The sequence below is a fragment of the Periplaneta americana genome, chromosome 2 (assembly GCF_040183065.1).
Source record: "Periplaneta americana isolate PAMFEO1 chromosome 2, P.americana_PAMFEO1_priV1, whole genome shotgun sequence".
Taxonomy (NCBI): Eukaryota; Metazoa; Arthropoda; class Insecta; order Blattodea; family Blattidae; genus Periplaneta; species Periplaneta americana.
The window spans coordinates 109,104,390-109,123,342 of record NC_091118.1 but is presented as its reverse complement, the minus strand read 5'-3'; the positions used below and the strand labels follow the sequence as shown (position 1 = coordinate 109,123,342).

Here is an 18,953-nt window from a genome sequence, read left to right as displayed (position 1 = left end):
AGCCTCAATGGACGACAAACTTTGGTTAAAAAAAAAAAGGCAATTAATAACGTATGTGGTGACTCACAACATACCATGCAGCACCGCTATCCTGTTTGGTAGTTACATAGTTGACTACTCTAAGGCAAGCGCACAGCTTAGATCTGGCTCCCCCATGTGGCTCTAATTTCATGAATTGTAGTTTTTGGGTTTGAACCTGTGAACTTCGAATCCAAAGGCAAGCATCATGTTGAGCACTACACGATATTATAAAATTATAAGTTAAAAAATTTGAGAAAAATTCTTCCATACTTCAGTAGTATTCATTTAAGCTATTTTAACAGATACAATGATTAACTGTTAAGTTATTTAAATTAATAAATAACGAATTTTACTATGTTAAGATTTTAAATAATGATGTTATTGTATCTTTGATTAGTTTCGATGTTTTTTTCATCATCTGCTAAATCCTAGCTGTTTTTCATCGAAACTAGTCTATCAGGTAAGTACAATAACATTATTATTTAAAATGCAAACACTGTTAAGTTCGTTATTTATTAATTTAAATAGTTTATCCGTTAATCAATGATTATGTAGTGTTAAAAGAGTGTATACAAGAATGAACAATGTATATACAAGAATGAACAATGATTTATACGAAGAAATATGAGTATAGTGTAATTGCCTTGAAGAAGTCAAAAGTCGGGACACTTAAAGCAGCCAGTATTCCATTTTACAAATTAAACTTTAAATACTTTAAATTAAAAATAAACTACAAATACTATATTAAACGTTTCTAAAGGTATTGAAATTAATTATGTTTACCTTAGTATGAACATGATGTCTTGTACAAATCATGGGGCTGAGGCGAAGGCTGGAACTTACAGACGTACTTCTTATCTGATGCAGCGGCCTTTAGAAGTTGCTTCTCATGTACATAGAGCATATTGATGAAATTCGGAACAACTCATATTATTATAGTTTATTTTAACCAGAAGTTCACTTTCCACGGATTTTATGTGAAATTTGTTTCTTTCTTCTGTCCACAAGTTTTTCGTTAAAGAAAACACTCTTTCTACATGCCGTTACTGACAGGAATGGACAACACAAATTTTACTAGTTTTAGTAAGTTGGGGACTGCGTATTTGTTAAAATAAATGGACCTATTTTTTGTCAGTTGGTAAATCTAGGTTTTTAAGAGTTTCAATAGCATCTCTTAGAACAATGAACTCATTATACAATTCATCACCGTTTACTTCTAAACTGTGGGCATTTACAATTTCTATAAGGCTATCAAATGTCACTACTTCTTTCAGATTCAAGACAGCAAATTTTTTAGAAGGAGATGTCTCGAAGTTGAATCACTTAAGTAATGAAGACTCCTCTGGTATACATTAGCTGCATCTCTTCTAAATATTTCTTGGTCCGATTTGCTTAATTCTTCAAATTTTGATTAACTTGAAAGCCATAAAATCTATCTTTTAATTTAGAGTGAATGTTTTTATGTAGGGATTCTAAGATAACATAAAAATCTGTAGGTTGAATTGTTTTATTTTCGAGTTGTAAAATTGTTGTTGTAACAGAATTCATATAGTTATGCATGAAATGCATTTAAAAAAAAAGGAAGTGACCATTCATCTTTTTCGTCTACTCCTCTTATGAAAGTCAATACTAAAGGATTTTGAGAGAGAAAATAGGATTGTATAGGATTCTAGTTTTTGAGCAAATGCTCTACAGTTGGCAATAGGGACAACCACCGAACTGGAATATGCCTTAAAATGGTTGAATATTCTTGTTCAACAAACTGAAAAAAATTTTCGAGTTCATTAGTTTTCTTACTAGAAGACGAAAACTCGTTATAAACTTTTACTACCAGACACTCAACATCAAATTTCATCACTTTGCATGCATTTTTGGCCATGTTATGAATAACGTGACAATTACAGTTCGCTTGAATTACGTTATTGAAATACTGAAAAACTGAATGATGTTTTCCATAGTTGACCGCTGCATTGTCTGCACCAAAACTTGATATATTAGAAACTTTTAAATCGTGTCCATCTAAAATAGATTTCAATTTCTCAAAAATACCGTCAGCTGTTTCATTCGAATCATCATAAAAGCTAAGTAATTTCTCTTTAACTCCACTAATCTCAGGAAAATATTTAATACTGATGGAAAGCACTTAATATTGCCTTTATTTGAGGCATCTTTCGAAACAGAGAAAACAGTGTCATGTTTTAAGTCATTCTGTACTAATTCTACAGAATGAGGAGTCAATACATTTTGAACAAGCATCTCACATTTTATACATCCACAGTGAAGTTTTGGACTTAACTTCGGATCTTTGAAAATGCTATTCTCTAACTTAATGCCACAGTCAGTAGAAAGATAACTATGCATTATTGCATGATATGCAAATGACAGTTCAGCAGCTGTAACTTCACTTTCAATAGGAGAATGTTTCACACTAAAAAAATTTTGAATCGATTTAGTTTTAGCACTTGATGCAACAGAAAGTTAATTTTTTATTTATTTTATTGGGTTATTTTACGACGCTGTATCAACATCTAGGTTATTTAGCGTCTGAATGATATGAAGGTGATAATGCCGGTGAAATGAGTCCGGGGTCCAGCACCGAAAGTTACCCAGCATTTTCTCGTATTGGGTTGAGGGAAAACCCCGGAAAAAACCTCAACCAGGTAACTTGCTCCGACTGGGATTCGAACCCGGGCCACCTGGTTTCGCAGCCAGACACGCTGACCGTTACTCCACAGGTGTGGACCAGAAAGTTTATGTTTCTCTCTTTGTAAATGTTTTCTCACAGCACCAATTCTCTCGCTTTTTATTGAAAATGAAGCAGGACACACTATACATTTTGTCATGCCTTTGTCATCACATTTAGTTAACCAATTTTTAAACTGTTCATCTTGTAACCATTCATTATGAAATATACACACCTTTTCACCTTTTTCTTCCGTTTATCATTTTGACTGTCATAACTATCACTATCACTACATTCACTTCCACTGTTGTTTTCCTTTAATTTAAAGAAAATTTTATTGAAACGAACCTCTAAAATGTTAGGAAAAATGTCTGCATCTTGCGAAACTGCCTAACAACAGCTAACATACGTGCACTGCAATTTATAACTAACACCAATCTAATCTTTACTGAATTTTCACACTGCTCCGCGACAATGAAATACGAACTGCAGTGACTTGATTTCTTAGAAACAGAAACACAAACCCATTGTTGCTCGCTCTTCCGTTTGTAAATTTAAACAGTTATCAAGATGACCAACTGTAGAGGTTTGAAGAAAAAGAAAATAAATATTACTAATATTATTACTAGATTTCGTTGAATTGCCACACGCACCATGCAATCAGGTTGCCGATGTACGGTAGTATAGAGGAGGTGGGCGACCTCCCGGTCTCGTAGTATAAGCAGTTCATGTTAAGAGATGTGACCGGTCCAAATAGATAGAGCAGCTACAGCTAATGTATACCTTTGTAAGCACTTGTTTTTGCATTACTATGGCTGGAATAGTCAAAGCTTAACATATGTTCAGTACAGACAAGAATTCAATCAAACATGCTACAATGAGTGTGTTGCTGTTCCAAACAATTGCCCCTGGAATACCCTTACCCCCGCAGCCAGTCTTCACCCGATGGGAAACTAGGTTGGATGCTGTTAATTATTATGCAGAACATTATGGAAAAATAATGGAGGTAATTGATACCGTTATCCAAAATAAAGTTTCACTAATTTCAGATAAAGTGAAATGTAAATTGAGAAACATTATTGCTAAAAATTCTGCCTATTCACAACTTCGTATTATAAATAATGTATTATCAGGTCACGACAAGACGTCTGAAGTTGGTGTACTAAAAAGTAGTGACTTTCCGTTCTTCAAATATGCACCTATTACATCATGTGATGTCGATTGTACATTTTCCCAATATAAAAACTGTTTAAGTGATCATCGGAGGAGGTTTACTTTGGCAGTCGCTCAAAATGTACATAACTCTTCACTGCACATATTCAAGGATGATGCGAGTATATTACATTAAATTTTAAGAGTTAATATATCTCACTACAAAATAATTGTGTATTTACATGTTTAGACATTTCTTACTTCAATGATCATTCATTATATTTCTTGAATGCAGGATACAGGTTTTATTGTAACCGCAGTATACTGCTCAGTGTTTACATCAGAGGCATACTCCATTCCATTGCACGCCTCCTTCTCATACAGTCTATACCGTGTGCGTAGTAAACCTTACGATTCTCGTGGCAATTCCACGAAGTCTAATTATTACAAATATTATTTGACGTAAAATCTTAAGAAGACTCAATAATAAAACTCTGCTTGTAACCTGAAAACAGAAAAGTAGGGACATTTTGGCGTCCTGTCATACTCGTGTATGGAATAGTTACAAAAAAGTAGGGACGATCCCGACAAAATCAGGACAGGTGGTGGCAGCCCTAAGTATAATACATGTATTAAGATTATCATGCTGCACCATGAAAACTAATGATTGTGTTGTTAAATTGTTGACATACCTTTAAAACACAGTACTGGTAACTAAATACAAATTGGCTGCTCAACAAAAAATTTTCAGGTCCTGCAATTTGCTTGTCGGTTATAAGAAGGGAAAAAATGGTATTATGTTATAAAAACTTCCAAACACCATTCATTCATAGTTCTCTGACCAAGAGCAGGTCTTTCACTGCAAACCCAGCATTCTCCAATCTTTCCTATTTTTTCCCTATTACTCTACATTATTTAAAGTAACTGATTTGTTTTAAAAGTGTGAATGCAATTATTTGTAGGCTGGTCTGGACAGATGAAGTTAGTGTCTAGTGCTTGATGTCAAAACAGTAGTAGGAAATGTTATTGTTCTAGTGTATAGATGTTTGTGTTAAGCAGATGTCCACTACACAAACAATGGCAAGTGAATTTTGTTTATAGTCAAGTTTTTGGTGGCCACTGAAAATTACGTGACTTAATTTGCCTATCTACCGTCTCCACTTAGACAGTTAATAATGGACATTTTGTTGCCTTTGAGCAGTCAAGTAATGGGTACTACACAGTGTCCTTTGTTGTATTGTACCATTTTGTGACAATATTTATCAAAATGAATAAAGTGATGTGAAGTGAAGATGATAGACGTAGGTTTGTTGACATACCATTGGAAATATGAAATTCTTGTGAGATGCAAGGAATCTGAAATCTGTCAATGAAGTGAAAGAAGTTTGCTTTCATGTTTCAGTTGAGTCTTTTCTTGAGAGAAAACTTTTAAGAGCTATATAGGTAAGAAGTGATGCGGATAGTAAAATAAAAAAGTGGGTGATTCATTAATAAGTTATATAAATTATTGTGTATTTTGGTGCACAAAACATGTATTATGAACACTTTTAATTATCCCCATTTCAAGAGAGAATTGCATTCCACATTACATTCATTTGATTTATTTCTGTTTCAACTTTGCCAGCATCTCGTTATAGTTGCGCACTTATATTCTTAGGTGATTTTTCTGGGATGAAGGAGCTTTTCCCAGCTCTTTTAATTAAGTTGAAAATGGACCATACGAGTATATTTCCTTTTGCGCAATACAAGATCTAACCCATTTCAGGATTCTCTTTCTATTGTCACTTAATAAATCTTGTCACATATCTTCAAATAATGAGTAGTGCACCATTAGTTTAACTCCAGCACAGCAGTAATTTTTATTCAACATTTATGATCATAAATGACGAGCCACATTGGATCACACTGTGGAAGTGGCATCAAGCACTTCTTCCACATAACAAATATCAGAGGTCAAATTTACTTGGTGTCAAGTACTTGACACCAATGAAGTTGATCTTCTTGACCAGCCTTAAGAAATCAGGGCACATAGGCCTAGTAATGAATCCATTTGCACACATCACTCAACTGAGAGCACTATAATTCATTTGACTGTTATTTTCGTCAAGGAAATAATTTTTATAAAGCTTACCCTATTTGCCAAAACTACCAGTGGAACTACAATATCGTGTTGTTTAATAAATAACGAAGTAAGTACCAGTACTTCAAAATTTTACTATTATCCTTGGTTGTTATTATGCACCGTATTAGATGCAGGATTTATACATTCAAACCAGCCAGAAATATTTTAGTTTTAAGAAAAACAAAAATATTTTAACATGGTTTCCTTTGGATGGAAATGTAAACAGGAGGTCTCACATTATAGATTCACAGGCTTTATTAGTTGTCTCTCGCCGATGTCAAAAAGCAGTTCAATTGTTTATGATTTACACCTAGCAGTGCCTCCTCAAAATAGGAACTGATTTCTGCTAAACTGGTAGAATTACAGATCTTAATTCACCATATCTGAAAGTATTGGAAAGCAACCAATTTAACATTGCACTTTTGTTTGTTTTGTGCAGGTAAATAAGGATGAAGAAAAAATAAGTGATCTGGATGTGCGGATGACACAGTTGCAGGCACAAACAGAACAACTGGAAAGCAATAGCACGTGGTTAATAGCACAAGTTAGTAACATTGGGCAGATTGTGAATAGCCTGGAGCACAGCATGGAGCCTGCAGAACAGCAACTCACATCACGATTGCAGGACTCTTCAACACAAAGTAAGTAATCTGTTGGGGATATTCAGAATGAGCAAATGGACAAATTTTTTCTTTTCACAAAGTATCAATTTCGAAATTTTAAAGAAAATATTCATATTTTGACATGCCGAGACACATAAATGCTATAAATTGTAGAAATTGTATTTGTAAGGGAAACCGATCTTACAATCATAATAAATTAAGATATTTTAGAAAATTGAGAATTCAACCAATTAAAAAATTACCATGCTTAATAAAAAATTGACAGGTGCATAGCTTTACTATGCTACGTGTGAGGGTGATCACTTATCGACAGGTGCATACATTCATTCATTCATTCATTCATTTATTATATTCCACAGATCTTACATGAGCAATGAAGCTTTAAGATGTGAAACAAGTCAAAATTTTGCAATATTACAATTACAATTTTTACAAATTTTTACAATATTTTACAGTTTTTACATAGCCTTACTATACTACATATCTTTAGATAGAATTATGTGTGAGGGTGATCTTTTGTTGACAGGTGCATAGCTTTACTATCCTACATATCTTTACATAGAATTATATGTGAGGGGTGATCATTTATCGACAGGTGCATAGCTTTACTATCCTACATATCTTTACATAGAATTATGTGTGAGGGCGATCACTTATCGACAGGTGCATAGCATTACTATACTACATATCTTTACATAGAATTATGTGTGAGGGCGATCACTTATCGACAGGTGCATATCTTTACATAGAATTATGTGTGAGGACGATCACTTATCGACAGGTGCATAGCTTTACTATACTACATATCTTTACATAGAATTATGTGTGAGGGCAATCACTTATCAACATGTGCATAACTTTACTATGCTACATATCTTTACATACAATTATGTGTGAGGGCGATCACTTATCGACAGGTGCATAGTTTTGTTATGCTGCATATCTTTACATAGAATTATGTGTGAGGACAATCACTTGTCGACAGGTGCATAGTTTTGTTATGCTGCATATCTTTACATAGAATTATGTGTGAGGACAATCACTTGTCGACAGGTGCATAGCTTTACTATGCTAAGCTTTACTATATTATATATCTTTACATAGAATTATATGTGAGGGCAATCTATTGTCAACAGGTGCATAGCTTTACTATGCTACATATCTTTACATACAATTATGTGCAAGAGCTATCACTTACCGACAGGTGCATAGTTTTACTATGCTACATATCTTTACATAGAATTATCTGTGAGAGCGACCACTTATCTACAGGTGGATAGCTTTACTACGCTGCATATCTTTATATAGAATTATGTGTGAGAGCGATCACTTATCGACAGCTGCATAACTTTACTATGCTACATATCTTTACATAGAATTATGTGTGAGGGCGATCACTTATCGACAGGTGCATAACTTTACTATGCTACATATCTTTGCATAGAATTATGTGTGAGAGCGATAACTTATCGATAGGTGCATAGCTTTACTATGCTACATATCTTTACATAAAATTATGTGTGAGGGTGATCACTTATCGACAGGTGCATAGCTTTACTATGCTACATATCTTTACATAGAATTATCTGTGAGAGTGATCACTTATCTACAGGTGCATAGCTTTACTATGCTGCATATCTTTATTTAGAATTATGTGTGAGGGTGATCACTTATCGACAGGTGCATAAATTTACTATGCTACATATCTTTACATAGAATTATGTGTGAGGGCGATCACTTATCGACAGGTGCATAGCTTTACTATGCTACATATCTTTACATAGAATTATGTGTGAGAGCGATCACTTTTCGACAGGTGCATAGCTTTACTATGCTACATTATCTTTACATAGAATTATGTGTGAGGGCGATCACTTATTGACAGGTGCATAGCTTTACTATGCTACATAACTTTACATAGAATTATGTGTGAGGGCGATCACTAATCGACAGCTGCATAGCTTTACTATGGTACATATCTTTACATAGAATTGTGTGTGAGAGCGATCACTTATTGACAGGTGCATAGCTTTACTATGCTACATATTTTTACATAGAATTATGTGTAAGGGTGTTCACTTATCGACAGGTGCATAGGTTTACCATGCTACATGTCTTTACATAGAATTATGTGTGAGGGTTATCACTTATCAACAGGTGCATAGGTTTACTATGTTACATATCTGTACATAGAATTATGTGTGAGGGTGATCACTTATCGATAGGTGCATATCTTTACTATGCTACATATCTTTATATAGAATTATGTGTGAGGGCGATGACTTATCGACAGGTGCATAGCTTTACTATGCTACATATCTTTACGTAGAATTATGTGTGAGGGTGATCACTTATCGACAGGTGCATAGCTTTACTATGCTACATATCTTTATATAGAATTGTGTGAGAGCGATCACTTATCGACAGGTACATAGCTTTACTATGCTACATATCTTTATATAGAATTATGTGTGAGAGCGATCTTTTGTCGACAGGTGCATAGCTTTACTTTGCTACATATCTTTACATAGAATTATGTGTGAGGGTGATCACTTATCGACTGGTGCATAGCTTTACTATGCTGCATATCTTTACATAGAATTGTGTGTGAGGACAATCACTTGTCAACAGGTGCATAGCTTTACTATCTTTATGTAGAACTACATGTGGATTGTGCAAGAAATGAAAGGAGCACAAAGAGAATACAAAGATAATAGGATGACAGAGAACGAGGAGAAAACAAGACGAACATGTGAAATATAAGGAGAACAAAGCAAAGACAAGGAGAATAGGGGACAGGGGCACCCCAAAGTAGACAGGACGAATATAGGTAGAGCAAGGTGAACACATGGAGAACAAGAGAAGGGTTACATTTTAAAGTGATGATCAGTTCCGAAATTACGTCCCTCGATACCTATTGAGGATAAAAGCATAGTTACATGCCAAAAATCACTTGGGAAAAGTGACAGCATGTGCAATCCTAAAACAGGTTCTAAAATACACAATACTGGAAAGGTAGGATGGATGATCATTGGCAATGATAATAACGACGACGACGGTGGTGGTGGTGGTGGTGGTGGTGGTGGTGGCGGCGGCGGGGGGGGTGGTGGTGGTGGTGGTGGCGGCGGCGGCGATGCTGTTGATGGTAGATGATGGTTGCAGTCATGTGGTGGTAGTAATGGCAGTTATTATTATTATTATTATTATTATTATTATTATTATTATATTATTATTATTATTATTATTATTATTATTATTATTATTATTATTATTATTATTATTAAATCTCTCACTTTATTAATATATAACCCCTTATCATAAGATTAATTATTGTCAACGATAAAGATTTTATTCCTAACAGTTTTAAAATTTCAGTCTAATTTTTTCAAAAGTGATTTTTTACATTAACGCTCTTATTGCACCCAGCACCTCAATTGATTCCAGTGTTAATGTGTTTAATACAAGCCTGAATTCTGTCTGATTTTTTCTCATGGCACTGAAAGTCCTTCTGTAAGAGATTTAGTGTGTGGTACACTTAATACTGCAAACACAACTTTACTTAATGTTTTATACTTCTTCATTTTAATTTCTGAGATCTGCAATTTTGATCCATTTTCACCTATTCTAGATCCATTTGTACTATATTTAGGAAAGTATCACATTTACAAGCTGCAATTCCTTTTCATGTCTGTCGTGTTCTGCTTCTTTAATCAATTTTGTGAATATTTGAATAAAATATTCAGGAGATGAATGTGAAACATTTTTTTTTTTTGTGTGAAATATCAAAAACTTCTGCATACTTATGAAATCTATTCTCAATTGGAAATTTCTTTAGTACAGATGCCTCAAACTAGCAAGCTGTCACCGTTCGTGCAGGCGCATAGAGCACTTCTCCCCTACCACTGTCCGCCTAGTGCTGTGCACTGTGGACTAGAACGGTACAGCTCAATTCTAATAACAGTTGAAAAGGCTGCATAGGGAGAGTACATCTTGAATACATTGTCAAGAGGTCAACTTTTTAGATAATATGACTATACCTGGGTATCGGAGCCTAGATGGGCCCCCTCCGTTAGCTCTACTACTTCCCCTCTCCAGGCAGCTTCCTAGTTTGAGGCATCTGTATGTAGCTACAAACTCACCATCATCCTCCTCCTCCTCCTCTTGTCAAGTATTAGGTCCCTCGGTCTCATTATATAATTATAATTAATGAAGCTGCCATACAAATTCCTGTCATAGCTGTAAAACATTTGTTCAGCACGACCATTTTCTTTCAAGTATACTCTGACTTTTGCTTTAATTACCACCTCCCATTAGCTTTTTATTATTTCCCTTTTTAGAATTTGATGCTAGAAAGTGAACTGGAACCAGACTGAAGAGAAAATGACTTAATAAATCTGACCAGTATGTCATTTCGAAGACAAAAAAGTATCCTTCTTAGAAGATGTACAGCTGGAGGATCTTGTTGCAGAAACAAATGTGTAGTGTTAAAAACAGGAAGTGTACTCTGAAGAAAATAAGAATACACTTTTTGGATCTTCGAAGAAAGTCTTCATAGTTTCACTGTTTAACAGTGTTAATTTTTCTGTTGAGGCCCACTACAAAACAGAAGTGTTAAAGCTGCTGAAGAACTCTGTTAATCGATTCAAAAGAAAGAGCCACCCTATACCACATACTTGAAAATTATTTGAGACTATGCCACACATATCTTGATTCACTTCAAAAACATTTTGTCTTTAGAACTTTTCTTAAGATAGTACAATAATTGAGCCAAAAACGTCTCTACATTTACTGGCAACTGAGAGATACTTTTGAGCTGAAATGTGTAAAAGGTGATATGAACAACCCAGAACTTCAATAGATAAATGCTGCTGCTTCAGAAATTTTCCAATGCCTTTTATTGTACCAATCATCTTATAGACATCGTCAAATCCAGGGAAGACAATTCATTATCAGTAACAGAGAAAATTCGTTCTCCTTTATTGTCATTACTCTTTAGCAATAATAAAAGAAGAGCAGATATTTGAACTTGATGGGAATTTAAAAAGATATAAGTAGAGATTAAAGTTTTACTGAATTTGCATCATTACTACAATCAGTAGCCAAAGAAAATGGCATATCTTGCAAAAGCTGAACTGTTTCTTTCTTTTCTCTCTCCTGCTACTAGAATTGAACTAGTGCAGAAGTTTTTGTTCTTGCGCAACTATAAATTCTGTGCTATTTTAGAATCAGGGAACATTGCTCGAAATAAATGTCCTGCATGGTCAGAAACAGTTAATGGGTTATTCTGCTCCAATGTACTCGTAAAAAAACAATAATTTCGGGATTTGTGACCCTATTTCATCATTATTAACAAAGAATGATGAAAGATAGGCTTGTTTTCTGAATTTACTTGATCATACATACAAATATGTTTTATGCTTCTTTGAATCAGTGTATCTTTTACAGTCATCTCGGCCACCGTGAGCCGGAGGAAATTCACACAAGCACGTAGTTTTCACAAACACATGAAGCAATTAAACATAGTCATTCCAATGTGTAACTGCCTCCATATTTTTATAACACTGCTGTCTTCTTACTAGTGGATTCAATCTTAGAACTGACAGTCTTCATTTTAGAAAACACTTGCAATTAAAATGCACTAAATCACATCCATTTATGCAGAAGGCCGAGTCGCGTATATGCGACTAAATTTCAACCCCCACCCCTTCTCATCATATCAATCGGAAGTTGTGGCTTTCAAGTCAGCTTGTAGCTACTGCAAGCCACTATTGTTTTGCTATCCAAATTGTGTGATGTGTGTGATGGCTCCAAAAGTAAACCGGTTTTGGGAAGGATACATCATGGCACTTTTGCATGCAACCTTTTCCATCTTACAAATTCATAAACAATGCAAACAAAATGGATGCACTATAGAATTGACTGCTATTAAGAACATAATTAAACAATACAAGCAGGTTCCAGAATAAGTTCACCCACTCAAAAGACCTAGAAAGTGATTGTGGACTGTAGTCACTCCACTTGTGGCGCAGAAGTTATGTAGAATGTTCCTGCATAAAAACCCCCCTACACAACATATGATGCCCACAAAGCTAATGTATACGCTTCCTGTTGACTGAAGAGTGGAGACAGTGCTGCCAAGTCATCTGTTTTATAGTTAAGTCTGGCTATTTTCAACCTCTAGATATTTTTTTACCTATTTTTTTACTTTTCAGAACATGAGTGAGCAACCATAAAAAGATAATGCTTGCAAAGTTATTCTTACTGATCATTACAGAGGAACTGGAGATACTTTGAGCATGAGGAAAACCTGCTACTTTTGCAGTTTGCTGATCGTGCTGTCATTAATCATATAACTCTCTGCTTCATACATTCAAAGGCAGCCTGGCAGAGTATTATTTTATTTTTTGTTACATAATTAAAATGATATAGAAATAAAATTTGGTTTGCAACAGGTTTTAAATAGTTTCTTTTTCTTTTTTTTTTTTTTCTGACTACCCAGTGCATTGTTCATTGTGTACGTGGTAAAGCTTGCTGTACTTCTTTTAGAAGATAAGATGTTTAAATTAAATGTTATGTTTTTGTGTAGGAAAGACCATGTGTAAAGGCTTAGCATTCACTGAAATATTTTTCTCTTGTATATACTATAATGCATCTACTCTTCTTCAGAAGCACTTTGATCAACATACTCTGCATATAGAATGTGGAAGAAAGTAAAGCTTCAAGCATACCTGTCTTATTTTTGTGCTTGTTCAGAATGTAGGCAGTTTTTCAAGTTTGATTTAGCCAGTTTTTATTTTTGGATTACTAACACGAAGTGGAAATATGTTGTTATTCGTTTGACAATAAAGTCATTTGACCTCTTGAACTCCAATATTTTTCAAAGATATTGTCATGGTCAGCCACTGACGCACAGATTTTAAGGTGTTCTGAATCCATTTCTTGATTTGAGTTGCACAATGGACAGTTAGGGGACTGATATATTTCAGTTCTATGCAGATGCATGGCCAAACAGTCATGGCCTGTTGCTAATCTAAATGCAGCTACAGACGATTAGTGGAAATGTGTATGGCTGTCTGAAATAGTGAAGTACTTTATTAAAAGCATACATTGAAGAATTGTTGAAACTATTTATTAGAAGAACATTTGGTGGTCACATAAAGCAGGTATTGCTATCACTTAATATACAACCAAGACAGTTGTGATAGAATATTTAAATGGGAACTACCGAAAATTACATTAATTCGTTGGTTGGTCGATTGGCTAGTCAGTCAGTTGGTGTACAACATTGAACACGTGATAATGAAGCTCTCACCTAATCTCAAGTTATTTGCTGATCACTTTTAATTTGTGCATCTCATGTATGTACTAGATATTGTTACACATTGCAGACTGTGAACTAGCGAAATTTTGAATTTATGTATCCTTTACCATTTTCTACTAAAAGTCTCTAAACTCATAGATAACTTCCGTTATCAAGAGTGAAAGATGTAAAAATGGTGGCTTTTCATTTTTATTGATGAACAAAAGGATCTTTTACAAACAATAACAACAATATGGAGCAATGATTATCTTTTGGAAGTCACACTTTGGATATTTTCTGCCTAAAAACAAGTCCTCTTTACTGAGATGGAACCTGTACGTCTGCTGTAATTATTACGGAAACGAATATATTGCTGAGCCCAAATATTAAATACAATTATGGGAAACGTACAACTGAATGAACCAAGTCTTGTTCCGTTTTGAAATGTGTTCATTTATTGCTTTTCTTCAGGAACAGAGGCAATGAGAGACGAGTCATCACCATGAAGTCCATCCAAATGCGAGCAGAAAGTGAGTAAATGGAATGTGTGAATTGTTGTAACTCACCACATCAGTGCTTCCACTATTTGAATAACAGTTACCAAGTTCTACGCAGCTAAACATTACTATAAGTATGATTAAAATGATAATTTCATTACAGCGAGAGGTAATTCCTTTACTGTCCATGGCACAACCACTGTTCTTAATTGACGAAGATGTTGTTTGTTAAATGTTTTCTTTGGCTTTGCCAAGCCTGGAAACCCTATCTGCTCTGATTTTCTTTCGGGGTTTACTTCTTTCTGTAACTAGCCCCTGATTTAAGAAACTCAAAGTCCACCTCTCACCTGCCTCTTTTCAACTAAATTCAGTGAAAAAAAAGTGCATACGTGAACTATTACTAAGAAAGATAATATACATTGCAAGTTACATCAGTACACTTTGTGAAATCTGTCTCAGATTGTACGATATTAAAAAAAATAGTAAAGAAATCAGGGAACTAAAAATATCTAAAAATATTACTAAAAGGATTTAAATCTAGTCTACATCATTTATAGATCCCTTGGGGGATACTTATTTGAGTTTTAAATCTTTACAATTTTCATCCAAAATTTATTAATTTTAAACTATATAAACATGCCTACAATACTATAATCTGTACAAAATTTGGTGCCATTAGGGCTAATAGCTTTGAAATGATATTTTTTAAATGTATTTTATATTGACGTCACTAAAAAGGCTCCTTGCATCACAATTTGCACAGTTTTTAGTTCATATTAGCTCAAAAGCTTGAAAATAGTCATGAGAATATAAATTAATTAGCTTTTTGAGCTCGGTCTAAATAAAGAATCACAATAAATTTTTAGGTAGATTTTCTTAATTTTTCACCATTATGTCCACTTAAGGTAGGAGACGTGTAAAATTTCGAACAGTCTGTTAAAAAATAACTTTTTTTGTTTTATTGCAAAAAATAAATAACTTTTTTGTTTTATTGCAAAAAATAAATCTGTAGAGACTAATCTGTGTGACACCAAAGTTCCAGGACCCTACCACACTAACTTGGGATTGAAATGGGTGCACTCTTTAAATACTTCGTTGTATTTAATTTTAGTATATTTTTACATGTTCAAAATCTGAAGGATTCTACAATTTTAAAGCTATCAAGCTAATTTTTTTTGCACGCTTTATAAAGTATGTTTAATTAAATAAAGTATCAGACTTTTTATATTTTGGTAACTTTTTGAAATTAAAAATAATACCCATACAATAGGCACAAAAAACCTGAAAATTATGTCTTGAGCAAATAAATATTTTCTTCCTTTTTTCTCAGAATACATTTTTAAAATATAAATATTTATGACGCAGTGTATCAACCTCGGTTAAAAATTCAGTAACCATGGTTAAAATGTAGTTTCTGTGCACCATTCATGATCACTGGTTATTTAAACATGGTTAGCTGAAACCTCATTTAACCATGGTAAGGTCTGTGTTTCTACAGAATGACTAAAGAAAAGCATTATTACCTCTGCAGAGAGAATAGTCAATATTTGAAAACGACTTACTCTGTTCTATATCAAAATGAATGTATCCTATACTTACGCATTGCATTTGTTTGCTTTTGGGCTCTGTTATGTCTGTTATGTTCAGTCTACATAGGAAAAGAGATATTCGAGTGTTACGTCTTAAAATACTGAAAATGTCAGTTGCATAGAACTGTAATGTAAGCAGCCAATTCATAAGAGAAATAGGACTGTTTCTGGGTTATGGTATTCCAAGTGATCCATTTGTTGCAGCAGAATGGCACAGTCGATTTTGATAAAAGAAATCCCTCCTGAAATTTTCTGTCACCTAATTCCTCGTAAGAATTCTCTCTTTCCACTAATGAAACTTCATGCTCACCATCATCCCTATCCAAGTAATCCAAGTGCTCTCCTGACCGCAGCATGGAAAGCCTGTTCTACAAAACATCCCAGCAGTTAAGGTGCTTCTGAGAATTGTATTTAGGTGCTCCTGAGAATTGTACTGGAACATGTGTGTGACTGTTGCTTGTGTATTAAGTAATCGATTGGAAAGTATACACCGGGGTTCCGCTGTTATCTAGTTTCCTCGTAAAATGAAAACACTGTACAATAATAATCTTCAAAATATTTGCTGTGGATCTGGCCGCCATTTTGTTTTATTAGATGTACTAGTCGCTGGTTATCTCCTTTAACCGCTCGAATATGGCCAGTTAGAGATTACTGTGTTTAATCTCCTATGTAAATTCTAACCAAATTCAGTGGACAGTAAAAATGCTTAACCAGGGTTAGCTACAATTTTAACTGGTAGTTAAAATAACCAATGTTGATGCTCTTAGTGTGTTTATAAATATATCAGAGGTATTATACACAAATTTGTGGATCATAAACTTAAAATTTGTGCGAAGAGATAGATTTTGAAAATGTGCCACATTTTCAGAAAAAAGCATTTAATAATTCAAAAACTATGTAAGTGACGAATGAAATTTTTTAGCATGTATACATATTCCAACAGGAATGAGGATGTGTGCAAAAAATAAACTCTCAAGTTCAAAAATTGTAGATGTTAGAATTTTCAGTCACCTCCTCCCTTTAATACAATGGTCCATTTTATTTTCTCTACTTCGTGCTCTTCTGTCTGTCAGTATCTGTCATAAACCTTTGCGATGTTATGAGATAGCATGGAGAGATGTCTGTTCACAAAGCAAGAGAACTTGGTGGGATATACATTTGACTGATGATTTTGCTTGGGTGGGCCAAGGTTCTCCTAAGTACAGTAAATCTGTCACAGAACCTGTAGCTTTACTATGTTTTCATTATGAGTATGCTACTTACCTGTGTTTAAACTCACGATAGTTGAATTCAGAAAAAAAAATAAAAATAAAAATATGGTACCAGTAACCATTACACATTAAATACAACTACAAAGCAATAATCATAGAAGCTTATGGAATTGGCACTGATACCATAATACTCAAGCATGACATCATACAAGGAAGCACTACCATACAAATTAAAATCAGTTTATTTTATTATATTATGAAAGTGAGGTACCACATGTAGAGACTGAAATACAATAGCCGTAATTTCATTTTATAAATGACATTTTCGAATATTATAAATATTATACTAGTCGTTATAACTAAGAATTTTCTTACATTTTACCAACTCTCGCTATAATGAGGTTCATCTATATATATATATATATATATATATATATATATATATATATATATATATATATATATATATATATATCTGTATATTAAATGTCCACAGAAGACGAGCAATTGTGTACATATATGTATATCTATTCAAGTGGACCAGATATTTAAATGTGTTACTCCACATGCTGGTTATATCTTTGAGAAGGGAAATTACAAGATTATATAATAAATCTTGACTGAATAGATTTTGGCTTTGAACATTTCGAATGCAATACTTCCGCATTAAATATTGGAAATAAAAACCTACCAATTCTTTTCTTATAAAGAAGTCAAGGAGGAACCGTAGTAAGTGACTTGCTTGACTTAATTTGTATGTGGGTAATTATATGTCAGATGTTCCTTTTCACTCTCTCGACTCTTCAAGTATTATTGATGCATAATGCTCACAATAACCAATTCAGCATAGCATAGCACATGCTGCTGGTGTCTTGGGTTACAGCAATTGTGTGTTAGTTTTTTTTTCCGTTATTTAGGGTCAGTTTTCTTCAGATTTAATTAACATATTTTGTACTCAAATAAGATTTATTGAAGTGTTTCATTGAAATCAGGGTATAAAGAGGCCCCTGTAAGAAATGTTATGTATTTGTAGGGTGACCATAGGTACAGTTTTGAATGGGATAGTGTCGTATAAAGATTTCATTGTTTCAAGAGGGTTAACCAATTGTTGTTTCAGTTTTGCTGCATAAGACTGTTGTTGTCCTGTTTTAAAAAGAAATGTTATCATATTCTCTAAATGTGACACCTTTTCTGATGCTGCACTCAAAAAATGAACATTTAGCAAAGAAGGATTAGTTGTGCGGCTGCAGGTATTATCTTTCAACTCTTTAAGGAAACTTGATGAGGTGAAGAACATTTGACAGAGTTCTTACATGTTCAGTAAATCTACGACACATTACTGTTGTTCTATAGGAAAATATCATTGTGTGGTGGAGGAATGTAATGGGTTAGAAATAAAAATAACGTTTATAAATTTTGAAACTATAAATTTCAAAATTGGATCATTAGAAAAAAAAATGAAACCACAATTTGAAGCAAATCTCTATGCAGGGATCTATATCTTACTTCCTGCAGTAATGAACAGTGAGCTACCGGCATAGTTCAGGTGGTAGTTCATTTTTCTGCCAATCTGGAGATGAGCTCAGGCATGGGTTCGATTATCTGATTGGGTTTTTTCCAAGGTTTGCCCCAACTATAAGATAAATGTCAGGCATTTCATGCCGAATCATCAGCCTCTTCTTGTCAAATGCCATCTTGGTATCACCAATTCCATCGACGATAAATAACTTAGTAGTTGATACAGCATCATTAAAT

General features: G+C 34.0%; 1 protein-coding gene across 2 annotated transcripts in view; it reads left to right on the top strand.

Annotated features, from left to right (window-relative positions):
• The window catches only part of LOC138694491 (EF-hand calcium-binding domain-containing protein 14-like), a 55,537-nt gene extending 39,505 nt beyond the window's left edge, over positions 1 to 16,032 (top strand). For both annotated transcript variants that reach the window (XM_069818258.1, XM_069818257.1), the window contains 2 exons: positions 6,418 to 6,619; positions 14,373 to 16,032. In XM_069818258.1, coding sequence (XP_069674359.1) covers positions 6,418 to 6,619; positions 14,373 to 14,407 — 237 coding nt within the window. In that variant the 3' untranslated portion in view covers positions 14,408 to 16,032. The remainder of the gene's footprint in view (positions 1 to 6,417; positions 6,620 to 14,372) is intronic.
• The last annotated feature ends 2,921 nt before the right edge of the window (positions 16,033 to 18,953 follow it).